The sequence below is a fragment of the Cyprinus carpio genome, chromosome B18 (assembly GCF_018340385.1).
Source record: "Cyprinus carpio isolate SPL01 chromosome B18, ASM1834038v1, whole genome shotgun sequence".
In the NCBI taxonomy this organism is placed as follows: domain Eukaryota; kingdom Metazoa; phylum Chordata; class Actinopteri; order Cypriniformes; family Cyprinidae; genus Cyprinus; species Cyprinus carpio.
The window spans coordinates 26,358,133-26,373,132 of record NC_056614.1 but is presented as its reverse complement, the minus strand read 5'-3'; the positions used below and the strand labels follow the sequence as shown (position 1 = coordinate 26,373,132).

The following is a 15,000-nucleotide window of genomic DNA, read 5'->3' as shown; positions in this document are numbered from 1 at the left end:
CCTCTCCGTCTGCCTGCGCTTTTATTAGAGCACATCTAATCAGCAAAATATGCACAGCACACATCCAGCTGACAGCGAATCAAAGCGATAAAACCAGAGACAGGAAACAATGGAGCGCTTCGGTGTTTACTCCAAAATAAACCACTTAACTGGCCTGATGGGAACTGTGCTCAGATAAACAAGCTCATCAATAAAGACTCATCATGACGTCAGTCGAATTATACAGAATTAACACACAAACACATGAAGTGCTGAAAGAGAAGGAAGCTACGTGATAAATGTTTCTCTAGAGCAGGGCGAATATAAATCTCTGAACATGTGAAACAAAATAAATGCACAGCACATGACAGACTTAAAAATTAATAAAACACTGAAAATTAATTCATAAATGTAAATTTGAAAATTTATTATTTTAAAGTAAAAACAATTTAAAAAACACTTACTAAACACCATTAATTCATAAAAATGCCAAATTAAAATACATTAATTAAAATAATACAAATAATTAAATTAAATCCAGTTTCAATTTTAAATAAGTTATTTTAAAATAAAAATCAAAACACAATTATTAATTAAATTATAAGAATTTAAAATATAAGTGATTCTGAAATAAATCAAATAAACAAAAAAAAACATTAAAACATTTGTTACATGAAATACAATAAACTTGAATAAACTCAAATAAATTTTTCATTTTCTTTTAGTTTGACAAAACAGCTCGAACTAAAACTGAAATAAACATTTATAAAAACCATACAGACACACACACACACACACACAAAAAAATAATAAAAATGACAAAAACACACAAAAAAATTACTACAGATGTAACTAAAATTAATATGACAGTGGAAAAGATCAAATTCAAAATATAAACAAAAAACTATAACTGTCACAATTAAACTACAAAAATCATCAGGGAACCAGGAACATGCAAATGTGTTGTTAAATTACCGAAATATCAGCTTTAAAATCTCTAAAATAACTAGTTTAAAAGGATTCAGCTGATTTAAATGCACTTCTATTCTGTTTCTACTGGTGTCTCAGACACACTTCAGTACAACTTTATTGAGTTGAATCGTCACAGATGCTGCAGATGCATTTTTAACAAACCAGAGACACCTTCACTGATCCTGAAACACTGGAACACACTCTGTCCCGGGGTGTGTGTGTGTGTGTGTGTGTGTGTGTGTGTGCTGACCCCTGACCTCAAACACTCAGCCCCACCCCTGACACTGATGCCCACTGATGAGGTCACTCTTATTAACACGTGCCGACGGTTAATTAAAACACACGTGATGACCTTCACGCACTCATCAATCACTGATGCGGCTCTCCCACAATCCAACACAACTCAAATAAACGAGCTTCAGTCCCATCATGCCTGGAAAACATCACTTTAAATGAAGTTCGCGTCTGGACGTTTATAAATGACACACATTAAAATCATCACCAGCAAAATTACACAGAGAAACAAACGGCTGCAGATGTGCGCAAAACACTTTCAGGATGAAAATGTGAAAGAAATTAGGAACAAAAAGTCAACAAGCAGTGAATCCGAACGGGCAGAGGATTCAGAACTGCTTAACCCGTTTAATCCCAAATTTATTTATTTTTTGGAAAAGTGTGTGAAAATTTTGTTTTATGGTCAGTCATCATTGTGATCGGTGTGTGTGTACTAAATTAACATATTTCTGCAGTCATATAAATTGTTATATATCTCAGCCCAGCTATTTTAAACTGTTTCACAACATACCATCAATAATATTAATAAAAAAAAACCATACAAAACTCAAAGAAAAACACAGATAAAAGACAAATAAATACAACCATCAACATTTCAAAATTGTTACTTTTTTGTAACATATATCATAAAATTGTTATATTAGTGCTACCAGTGCTGCTACAACATCAATACTGTAACTTATTTGTTACATTTGAACCTTTAATTTAGTGCAATATTTTGTCATTGCAACATTTTAGTGCAATTTTCACTAAGAACTGCAATTGAATTAAAGGGGTCAAATGATGCGATTTCAATTTTTCCTTTCTCTTTGTAGTGTTACAAGCTCTTGGTGAATAAAGAAGATCTGTAAAGTTACAAAGACTAAAGTCTCAAATCCAAAGAGTTATTCTTTATAAAAGTTGAGACTCTGCCACGCCCTCCTGAAACGGCTCATTCTAACACGCCCCCACATCTCTACGTCAGTATGTGGGAAGATTTGCATAATGCCGCCTAGATGTTCACGCAAAGAAAGAAGGCGTATCTTTTATTCTCACTGTAGTATTGTTGTTGCCGCCGCCACCATGTCGTATAGACGCTGTGTGTTTCACTGTGAAAGTGAAACTACTTTGTTTGGTCTTCCAAAAGAGGACGATATCCGCTTTGTCATGCCTGGGGCTGATCCGTGCTGGTCACTGAGGAAATACATCAACTGTGCACTGTGGATCACAGAATAGACTTTCACCGTGGACTTGGCAGCGTCCAGCCCGGGGTGGTCACATGTGGTTGCTGCAAGACCAAGGTACGCTCCTTTATAGAATCCGCCAGCCGCACCGTTCTCAAGCCGCCTGCCTCTGCTCACTCTATACCGCGGCTCACTCTAGACGGCGGCTCACTCTAGACCGTGGCTCACTCTAGACAGCGGCTCACTCTAGACGGTGGCTCACTCTAGACGGCGGCTCACTCTAGACGACGGCTCACTCTAGACCGCGGCTCACTCTAGACCGCGGCTCAATCTAGACCGCGGCTCACTCCAGACCGCGGCTCAATCTAGACCGCGGCTCACTCTAGACCGCGGCTCACTCTAGAACTCTAGTCCGTGGCACACTCTAGACGGCGGCTCACTCTAGAACTCTAGCCCGCGGCACACTCTAGACAGCGGCACACTCTAGACGGCGGCTCACTCTAGACGGCGGCTCACTCTAGACGGCGGCTCACTCTAGACTGCGGCTCACTCTAGACCGTGGCTCACTCTAGAACTCTGGCCCGTGGCACACTCTAGACAGCGGCTCACTCTAGACGGCGGCTCACTCTAGACGGCGGCTCACTCTAGACCGTGTCTCACTCTAGAACTCTAGTCCGTGGCACACTCTATAGACGGCGGCTCACTTTAGACCGCGGCTCACTCTAGACGGCGGCTCACTCTAGACCGCGGCTCACTCTAGACGGCGGCTCACTCTAGACCGTGGCTCAGTCTAGACAGCGGCTCACTCTAGACGGCGGCTCACTCTAGACGGCGGCTCACTCTAGAACTCTAGTCCGTGGCACACTCTAGACGGCGGCTCACTCTAGACCGCGGCTCACTCTAGACGGCGGCTCACTCTAGACGGCGGTTCACTATAGACCGCGGCTCACTCTAGACCGCGGCTCACTCTAGACCGCGGCTCACTCTAGACCGTGGCTCACTCTAGACGGCGGCTCACTCTAGACCGCGGCTCACTCTAGACCGCGGCTCACTCTAGACGGCGGCTCACTCTAGAACCGTGGCTCACTCTAGACGGCGGCTCACTCTAGACCGCGGCTCACTCTAGACCGCGGCTCACTCTAGACGGCGGCTCACTCTAGACCGTGGCTCACTCTAGACGGCGGCTCACTCTAGACCGCGGCTCACTCTAGACGGCGGCTCACTCTAGACCGCGGCTCACTCTAGACCGCGGCTCACTCTAGACCGCGGCTCACTCTAGACCGTGGCTCACTCTAGACGGCGACTCACTCTAGACGGCGGCTCACTCTAGACCGCGGCTCACTCTAGACCGCGACTCACTCTAGACGGCGACTCACTCTAGACGGCGGCTCACTCTAGACGGCGGCTCACTCTAGACCGTGGCTCACTCTAGACGGCGGCTCACTCTAGACGGCGGCTCACTCTAGTCCGTGGCACACTCTAGACCGCGGCACACTCTACACCGCGGCTCACTCTAGACCGCAGCACACTCTAGACCGCTGCACACTCTAGACCGTGGCTCACTCTAGACCGCGGCACACTCTAGACCGTGGCTCACTCTAGACCGCGGCTCAATCTAGACCGCGGCTCAATCTAGACCGCGGCTCACTCTAGACCGCGGGCTCACTCTAGACGGCGGCTCACTCTAGACGTGGCACACTCTAGACGGCGGCTCACTCAGATCGCGGCTCACTCTAGACGGCGGTTCACTCTAGACCGCGTCTCACTCTAGAACTCTAGCGGCTCACTCTAGACCGCGGCTCACTCTAGACGGCGGTTCACTCTAGACCGGCGGCTCTCACTCTAGACGGCGGCTCAGTCTAGACGTTGGCACACTCTAGACCGCGGTGGCACTCTAGACGGCGGCTCACTCTAGACCGCGGCTCACTCTAGACCCGCGGCTCACTCTAGACGGCGGCTCACTCTAGACCGCGGCTCACTCTAGAACTCTAGTCCGTCACACAACTCTAGATGGCGGCTCACTCTAGACCGCGGGCTCACTCTAGAACTCTAGCTCTAGACGCGCACACTCTAGACGGCGGCTCACTCTAGACCGCGGCTCACTCTAGACGGCGGCTCACTCTAGACGGCGGCTCACTCTAGACCGCGGCTCACTCTAGACCACGGTTCACTCTAGACGGCGGCTCACTCTAGACGGCGGCTCACTCTAGACGGCGGCTCACTCTAGACGGCGGCTCACTCTAGACGGCTGCTCACTCTAGACGGCGGCTCACTCTAGACGGCTGCTCACTCTAGATGGCGGCTCACTCTAGACCGCGGCTCACTCTAGAACTCTAGCCCGCGGCTCACTCTAGACGGCGGCTCACTCTAGACCGCGTCTCACTCTAGAACTCTAGTCCGTGGCACACTCTAGACGGCGGCTCACTCTAGAACTCTAGCCCGCGGCACACTCTAGACAGCGGCACACTCTAGACGGCGGCTCACTCTAGACGGCGGCTCACTCTAGACGGCGGCTCACTCTAGACTGCGGCTCACTCTAGACCGTGGCTCACTCTAGAACTCTGGCCCGTGGCACACTCTAGACAGCGGCTCACTCTAGACGGCGTCTCACTCTAGACGGCGGCTCACTCTAGACGGCGGCTCACTCTAGACCGTGTCTCACTCTAGAACTCTAGTCCGTGGCACACTCTAGACGGCGGCTCACTTTAGACCGCGGCTCACTCTAGACGGCGGCTCACTCTAGACCGCGGCTCACTCTAGACGGCGGCTCACTCTAGACCGTGGCTCAGTCTAGACGGCGGCTCACTCTAGACCGCGGCTCACTCTAGACGGCGGCTCACTCTAGAACTCTAGTCCGTGGCACACTCTAGACGGCGGCTCACTCTAGACCGCGGCTCACTCTAGACGGCGGCTCACTCTAGACGGCGGCTCACTCTAGACCGCGGCTCACTCCATACCGCCTCTCACCACACACCGCGGCTCACTCTAGACCGTGGCTCACTCTAGACGGCGGCTCACTCTAGACCGCGGCTCACTCTAGACCGCGGCTCACTCTAGACGGCGGCTCACTCTAGACCGTGGCTCACTCTAGACGGCGGCTCACTCTAGACCGCGGCTCACTCTAGACCGCGGCTCACTCTAGACGGCGGCTCACTCTAGACCGTGGCTCACTCTAGACGGCGGCTCACTCTAGACCGCGGCTCACTCTAGACGGCGGCTCACTCTAGACCGCGGCTCACTCTAGACCGCGGCTCACTCTAGACCGCGGCTCACTCTAGACCGTGGCTCACTCTAGACGGCGGCTCACTCTAGACGGCGGCTCACTCTAGACCGCGGCTCACTCTAGACCGCGGCTCACTCTAGACGGCGGCTCACTCTAGACGGCGGCTCACTCTAGGCCTCCGGCCTCTGCTCACTGTGGCCCACTCTAGACGGCGGCTCACTCTAGACGGCGGCTCACTCTAGTCCGTGGCACACTCTAGACGGCGGCTCACTCTAGACCGCGGCTCACTCTAGACGGCGGCTCACTCTAGACCGCGGCTCACTCTAGACCGTGGCTCACTCTAGACGGCGGCTCACTCTAGACCGTGGCTCACTCTAGACGGCGGCTCACTCTAGACGGCGGCTCACTCTAGACCGCGGCTCACTCTAGACCGCGGCTCACTCTAGAACTCTAGTCCGTGGCACACTCTAGACGGCGGCTCACTCTAGACGGCGGCTCACTCTAGATGGCGGCTCACTCTAGATCGCGGCTCACTCTAGACGGCGGTTCACTCTAGACCGCGTCTCACTCTAGAACTCTAGTCCGTGGCACACTCTAGACCGCGGTTCACTCTAGACGGCGGCTCACTCTAGATGGCGGCTCACTCTAGACCGCGGCTCACTCTAGACGGCGGCTCACTCTAGACCGCGTCTCACTCTAGAACTCTAGTCCGTGGCACACTCTAGATGGCGGCTCACTCTAGACCGCGGCTCACTCTAGAACTCTAGCCCGCGGCACACTCTAGACGGCGGCTCACTCTAGACCGCGGCAAACTCTAGAACTCTAGTCCGCGGCACACTCTAGACCGCGGCTCACTCTAGACAGCGGCTTACTCTATAGACCGCTGCTCACTCTAGACGGCGGCTCACTCTAGACGGCGGCTCACTCTAGACCACGGTTCACTCTAGACGGCGGCTCACTCTAGACGGCGGCTCACTCTAGACGGCGGCTCACTCTAGATCGCGGCTCACTCTAGACGGCGGTTCACTCTAGACGGCGGCTCACTCTAGACGGCTGCTCACTCTAGACGGCGGCTCACTCTAGACGGCTGCTCACTCTAGACGGCGGCTCACTCTAGACGGCTGCTCACTCTAGACGGCGGCTCACTCTAGACGGCTGCTCACTCTAGACGGCTGCTCACTCTAGACGGCGGCTCACTCTAGACGGCTGCTCACTCTAGACGGCTGCTCACTCTAGACGGCGGCTCACTCTAGACGGCGGCTCACTCTAGACCGCGGCTCACTCTAGACGGCGGCTCACTCTAGATGGCGGTTCACTCTAGACCGCGGCTCACTCTAGACGGCGGTTCACTCTAGACCGCGGTTAACTCTAGACGGCGGCTCACTCTAGACGGCGGTTCACTCTAGATGGCGGTTCACTCTAGACGGTGGCTCACTCTAGACGGCGGCTCACTCTAGACGGCGGTTCACTATGTGGAAAATAATGTGTTTTTAACCTTCAACCGCATAAACACATTTCATTACACCAAATACACAAAATAATGTTTTTTTAGCATCATCATATGACCCCTTTAATATTGTATACCTAAATTGACTGTTATTCCCCCGGTCACATGTTTACTCATTCTATGAACACACTCAAAAATATTTAATAATTGTGAATTCATATATAAATACTAGACACCTTAAAGATAATGTGGACCAAAAATCTTTATGTTAACATACTTTATGTCATCTTCTCAAGATGCAAACAGGAAGTAAACTGCTTTGATCATGTATCAATTTGCACTAACCATGTGACACTGCACATATTTCATTGAGACCCTTTATTTTTCTATATTTGCAGGAAGTGCACTAAAACATCAGTCAGTAAGGTTTTTAGAGCTTTATAAATGAAAACCTTTTTACGGTGGGATTAAACGGGTTAAGCGGCTCTAATGGCCCGTTTCGTTAGCCACTGATCAGCACTCAGGAATCTGGGCCGAATGTCTTCTAGCGTTCAGCTCACTCAACCTCACGTGCAAAAATCCCGATCCGAGAACATGAGGCCCCTCAGGATTCCTGCGCACTGACTCAGATCAGACGAGGAAAACATGCTCCGAAAACACGGAAAATATGAGCGAGAGACAGTGAGAGAGAAACAGAGACGGACTCAACTGACACTACCTAACAACCACCCAGAACACCCTAGCAACACATTTACAACACTAAGCAAGAATAATATGTGACCCTGGAGCACAAAACCAGTCATAAGGGCCAATTGTAAAATAATCTCTCCATTGATGTGTGGTTTGTTAGAAGGACAATATTTGTCTGAGATACAACTATTTGAAAATCTGGAATCTGAGGGAGCAAAAAAATCTAAATATTGAGAAAATCATCTCTTAAAGTTGTTCAAATGAAGTTCTTAGCAATGCATATTACTAATCAAAAATTAAGTTTTGATATATTTACAGTATGAAATTTACAAAATATCTTCATGGAACATGATCTTTACTTAATATCCTAATGATTTTTGTCATAAAAGAGAAATGTATAATTGTGACCCATACAATGTATTGTTGTCTATTGCTACAAATATACCTGTGCTACTTATGACTGCTTCTGTGCTGCAGGGTCACAGATATTTGTTTTTGTCAGAAGGCGCTGTTACACATCTTCTGACTGAGTACTGAATATCCAGATCAATTTAAGAAAATACTATTGAAAAGGAGAATGTAAACTATAACAGTACATTTCTAACTCTGATCAGATCAGATGATGTTCTAGTGCTGACTAGAGTCAACAGGAGAGAGTGTGTGTGTGTGTGTGTGTGTGTGTGTGTGATTGAGTGTGTGTGTGTGTGTGTGTGTGTGTGTGTGTGTGTGTGTGTGTGTGTGTGTGTGTGTGTGTGTGTGTGTGTGTGTGAGTGTGAGTGAGTGAGTGTGTGTGTGTGTCTCACCTGTACAGCCAGTCGTCCCTTTCCTGACGGAGAAGCCGAGGTCACAGTGACAGATGAACGAGCCCTTGGTGTTTTCACACTTCCCGCTCAGACAGATGTTTGGATTCAGCTCACACTCGTTCACATCTGACACACACACACACACACACACACACACACACACATACAGAATAAAGTTACACAGAAGTAAAAATAAGAGACATTTGACATTTAACATAGTACTGAGTAAGTACCCTATTTCTGCGTTGAGTGCAATTTACATGTTTGCATACAATTTTTTTTTTTATTTGAGTGTTGATTATAATAGTTAAAAATAAATAGTAATTTTTAGTAAGTGAAGAGTTTTTAAGTAAAAACAAAACATTTATTTCACATTACATCTTGGTAGGTGTTTTACTTCTATGGTTTTTTTTTTTTTTTACTTTTTTTAATGATTTAATACATTTTATTTTTAAATGATTAATTCATTCAACATTTTTATGATGCAACTAATTATTAATTTCATCAGCTCTGTTTGGGAAACCCTGTGTTATGGTATGCACACAGTACACGGTCTATTTCAAACACAGTACATGTTCAAATAACCGTGCTAGCATTAGTGTGACGAATGCTGATCAGCCTCACTATGAAAGAAAGAATGAATGAGTGAAAGAGGGTGTAATTTACCCAGACATGATTTCATATCCTCAGATGACATGTATCCGTCAAAACACAGGCACTGGAATTCCCCGGGGATGTTGGTGCACTGACCGCCGTGACAGATGTCTGGACTGTCCTCACACTCATCGATATCTGCACACACACACACCAGAGGTCAGAGGTCAGTACAGCTGGAGTGTGTGTGTGTGTGTGTGTGTGTGAGATGTGCAGTGTGTGTGTGTCACCTGTGCAGCTCCTGAGGTCAGGCATGAGGGCGTAACCACGGCGACAGCTGCACTCATAACTTCCCTCTGAATTGGTGCAGAACGTCTCACAGCCGCCGTTCTCAATGGTGCATTCATCGATATCTGAAACACACACATTTACACGTCACTGACTGCGTTTACATGCATCAGATCCTGATTAAAGTCCATACTTGGCACTCCAGTAATAATATGCATCCAGACGTGAAAATATTCCAGTATATGTCTGCTGTATGTTGATCTGCATGTGTTTCCTTTCCAGGGAGATTCTCAATGCTGCCACTGGTTATATACTGTATATACCGTACATATGATCATCAAGTGGTCCAGTGGAGGTTGCATGACCATTTTTAATTTTCCTTATTTATTAAATGATTATCTATACGTATTTTTTTAAAACCACCATTTTTTGTAATATGTGACCCGTGCTGGCAAATTGAGTCGTGCACGGGTTCATTTTGAGCTACATGCAAATTGAGTTTTCTGACTCCATCGACTTCAAACAAAATAAACTATACAAAATGTAAAAATATACATAACTAATACTTTAAAATACACTCATTATAAATAATCATGTATTTAAAAGTCAGATCATATTTAATAAGTGCATGTGTTTGGGCGAGCGTCCGTGTGTCTTACCCACGCAGGAGAGCCGGTCTTCGGTGGATTTGTAGCCGGTGTTGCAGGAGCACTGATAGCGTCCGATCATGTTCACACACTGACCGTTCCTGCACAGCTTGTCACTCAGTTCACACTCATTGATATCTGCAGAGAAACACACACAATAAACACAACACTGACCAAAATCTGGCAATTCAGGATGTGTACAAAATGAAGATTTTGGTTAAAATGTACAACCCATCATCACATTAACATAAACACACGCTCTCTCACACACACACACACAGACACACACACACACACACACACACACACACACAGACACACACACACACACACACACACACACACACACACACTGACACACACACACACTGACACACACACACACACACACACAGACACACACACACACTGACACACACACACACACACAGACACACACACTCACACACACACACACACACACACACTGACACACTGACACACTCACACACACACACACACACACACACACACACACACAGACACACACACACACACACTGACACACACACACACACACACACACACACACAAACACACTGACACACACACACACTGACACACACACACACTGACACACACACAGACACACAACAGGACAGACACACACACACACACACACACACACACACACACACTGACACACTGACACACACACACACACTGACCCAGGCAGGCGGAGCCGTCAGGAGCGATCTCGTGGCCCTCTGGACACTCGCAGCGGAAGCTGCCCTCAGTGTTGATGCATTCACCTCCTCTGCAGAGCAAAGGGTTGCGCTCGCACTCGTCGATGTCTGAAACACAGCACAACAGACACCGTTTCATGAGTGACGTCTGTCAAGTGCATGTTGACACAGAAGAGCAATGGAAAAGCAGAAAGCTGTGCAGAACTGACTGTAGGTCTGATATTTGATGTTTTTGAAGATGCTGAAAGACTGAAAGCTGCCGTTACACTGACAGTGTTCTTGACTTTCTGAGACTTATGAAACTGAATGTCTAGAAATAGTTAGCATTATTTCTGAACACAACCACTGCCGTTCAAAAGTTTGGGATCAGTAAGATTTTTTCTCTTACGCTCACAGTGCTGCATTTATTTTATCCAAAATACAGATTTTTTTAAAAATATTATTCCAATTTAAAACAGCTGTTTTCTGTGTGAATATCTGTTAAAGTGTAATTTATTTCTGTGATGTGCAGCTGTATTTTCAGCATCATTACTCCAGTCTTCAGTGTCACATGATCTTCAGAAATCATTCTAATATGATGATTTATTATCAGTGTTGAACTGTTCTTTTGCTTTTTTTATTCCATTCTTTGATGATTAAAAAGTTTAAAAGAACAGCATTTATTCAAAATATAAATCTTTTCTAGCAATATAAATCTCTACTATCACTTTTTATCCATTTAACACATCCTTGCTGAATAAAATTATTAATTTGTCTGCTGGTCTGAGAAGGAGCTAGTTGCTTAGGAGCAGCACATGACCAGCTTACTGTAACACAAAATTTCGCTGTTCTTTTTTAACTTTTTATTTATCAAAGGATCCTGAAAAAAGTATCACGGTCCCAAAAATTATTAAGCAGCACAACTGTTTCCAGCACTGATTATAAATCAGCATATCAGAATGATTCTTGAATCATGTGGTTGCTGTGTGAGAGTCTCACCCATGCAGTTCTTCATCATCATGAAGCCGCTCTCGTATCCAGTGAAACAATCGCAGCGGAAATCACCGGCTGTGTTCACACACGTGCCATGACCGCACAGATCAGGAGAGATGCGGCACTCGTCGATATCTGTGAACACACACACACACACACACACACACACACACACAGACACACACAGACACACACACACACACCGCATGAGACACACACCGATCTACAGCACTTTTAAAGAACTGACGTCAGTGGTTCTCAATCAACCAGACGCCCTGAACCTACCAGTGCAGTTCCTTTCGTCAAAGTCCAGAGCGAAGCCGCTGTCGCACCTGCAGCGGAAGCTTCCGATGGTGTTCCTGCAGCGGCCGTTCGTGCACAAGCTGTGGATCATCTTACACTCGTTTATATCTGCAGAGAAACCCAACAATGAGTGGACAGCCAGCTCTACACATACTCAGTTTGCAGTGCGTGTTTTTTCTCGTGGAGGAAACAAGAAAAGAAAGGCAGTAGAGATGACTTCTTCTGTCAGTGGTAAGCTTGGTTACACTTTATTTTAAGGTGTTCTTGTTACAGTGTAATTATTCATTTAAGTACTGAGTAATATTAGTTAACTACATGTACTTACTATTTGGTTTGGAGTAGGGTTACTTGCATGTAATTATGCATAATTTATCATTATTATAATAGTAAGTACATGTAACGTGTCACAAGGACACCTTAAAATCAAAGTTGTCCTGAAACCTAAAACCAAAATGCGTTCTTGTCTTAGCATAACTTTGATGAACTTTTCTGATCCACTTCTAATGTTGACTACTGTATATAAATCAAGAAGTAAATGCAAAAGTAAAAAGCATTGAATAATGTGTTTATACTATCTGTGTCCCTGCAGCACAGAAGCAGTCATCAGTAGCACAGGTATATTTGTAGCAATAGACAACAATACATTGTAAGGGTCACAATTATACAATTCTCTTTTATGCCAAAAATCATTAGGATATTAAATTAAGATCATGTTCCATGAAGATATTTTGTAAATTTTCTACTGTAAATACTTTAAAACTTAAATTTTGATTAGTAATATGCATTGCTAAGAACTTCATCTGAACAACTTTAAAGATGATTTTCTCAATATTTAGATTTTTTTGCTCCCTCAGATTCCAGATTTTCAAAAAATTGTATCTCATACAAATATTGTCCTCCTAACAAACCATACATCAATGGAGAGATTATTTATTCAGCTTTCAATTCAAAAACTGACTCTTATGACTGATTTTGTGCTCCAGGGTCACATACTGCATTTACATGTCTGTGAAAGACACTGTACTGTGTAAAAAAAGAATCACAATGCTGAAAAAGGATTTTCAGTAACAATGTTTGGATTTGAAATCAGAATAATGGATAAATGGATCGGGTCAGAAGCGGCCTGTGTGTCTCACACCTTTCAGGAAGGGCTTCCCGTTGATGAAGTCTCCGCGGTGGGAGAATCCGGGCCGAGGGCAGAGCTGGGTGTATTCCGGCGTTCCTTTCTCCGGACACTCGTCACACTCCGGGCCCCAGGCCACGCCCACGGAGCAGCAGCAGGCGTCCACACGGTGCCGGCCCGGGATCGGAGCGCCGCAGCGCTCGTCCACGTGTGTGAGGTAACACAGCTCCGTGCGCAGGTCTGCAAACACACACAACACATTCAGGAAACTTTGGGAATTTGCATGCAAAACAGACCTTCCCAAAACCATATTCATAATATTCACACTTCATTCTCATTGTGTACCGTTCTTTTAGTCACTGAATGCTAATATCTCATCTTAACACAAGCGTCTCGGTGTACAGTAGAAGCAAAACCGTTTAGAAGTTGCTTTAGCATGCATCTAAGTTGATTTGATTTAGAAAGTATGCTATTGATTATTATTAGAAATGTTACTTGAGCACCAAATTAGCATATTATAATGATTATTAAAAGATCATGTGACATTGAAGAGTGATGGCTGCTGCAAATTCAGCTAAATTTTGATTATCATTGATATTCACAACACTATTGTTTCTACTGTATTTTATATCAAAGAAAAGAAACCCAAAACTAAAAAATTGAATTGTAATTAAAAATCAATAAAATTATAAAATAAAATAAAAATTAAAAATAAACAATAAAATGAATCCATTGCTGTTCTCGATTGTTTTTGTTTAGCAATCAAATTTATTTTCACTGGCTAACAGATTAATGTTAATATTTATTATTATAGTAAACAGTTCTGACTAAAATAACAGAAATGTTCAGAAGAGTGTTATTTTAGCATCACTGAGATATTATTATAGTTTTTTTGTCAATATTCTGAATCAGATTTTATTTTAATATTTTAATAATTTTTAATTAATTAGTTGTTTTTATATATTTTTAATTTTATATTGATCAGTATTAATTATTTTAATACTTAAACTAAATGAAAATGTGAAATGTTGCAAATAGCCGAAATAAAATAATATCAGAATAATAGAAATTCTATATTATTTGTTTATTTTATTTCAATATGTTTACTTATTATGTTTGTTGATGACAAAAATGTGTTTATCATTTCAGCATTCATGTGTTTATCTGTGCAAACACAAATATGAATCTGAAAATTCACGTCAGAGTAGTTTTATGGGTGATGCACTCATCAGAAAAGCATTCCGCTGGAGTTTGATACGAACCGACGCAGGTCCTTCCTGTTGAGTCCACCGTCATCCCGCTGGGACACTGACAGACGAACGAGCCGTCCGTGTTCACACACTTCCCATTGATGCAGACGCCGGGAAACACCTCACACTCGTTCACATCTGCGCACACACACACACACACACACACACACACACAGACACACAGACACACACACACACACACACACACACAGACACACACACACACACACACACACACACACACACACACACACACACACACACCACACACACACACACACACACACACACACACACACACACACACACACACACACACACACACACACACACACACAGAGACGTGAAGCAGGTGAATATGAGACTCTGAGAGCATGCAGACAGTGAAGCGTGACTCGAGATCTCACCCTCACAGATGGTCCCCTTCACCCGAGCGTAACCTCTAGAGCAGAACGGATCTGAAACACACAACACACACCTTTACTCCACACACACCGGACACACTAACACAGATTCTTTAATGTTTC

General features: G+C 45.1%; 1 protein-coding gene across 1 annotated transcript in view; it reads right to left on the bottom strand.

Moving 5' to 3' along the window:
- Positions 1-15,000, bottom strand: part of LOC109050884 (fibrillin-1-like) — a 72,130-nt gene that overhangs the window by 31,505 nt on the left and 25,625 nt on the right. The window contains exons 19-28 of the mRNA XM_042743635.1: positions 14,881-14,931; positions 14,486-14,611; positions 13,239-13,463; positions 12,083-12,208; positions 11,804-11,932; positions 10,808-10,933; positions 10,113-10,238; positions 9,456-9,578; positions 9,238-9,363; positions 8,572-8,697 (exon numbers count right to left, since the gene is read on the bottom strand). Of these exons, the coding sequence (XP_042599569.1) occupies positions 8,572-8,697; positions 9,238-9,363; positions 9,456-9,578; positions 10,113-10,238; positions 10,808-10,933; positions 11,804-11,932; positions 12,083-12,208; positions 13,239-13,463; positions 14,486-14,611; positions 14,881-14,931 (1,284 nt within the window). The remainder of the gene's footprint in view (positions 1-8,571; positions 8,698-9,237; positions 9,364-9,455; positions 9,579-10,112; positions 10,239-10,807; positions 10,934-11,803; positions 11,933-12,082; positions 12,209-13,238; positions 13,464-14,485; positions 14,612-14,880; positions 14,932-15,000) is intronic.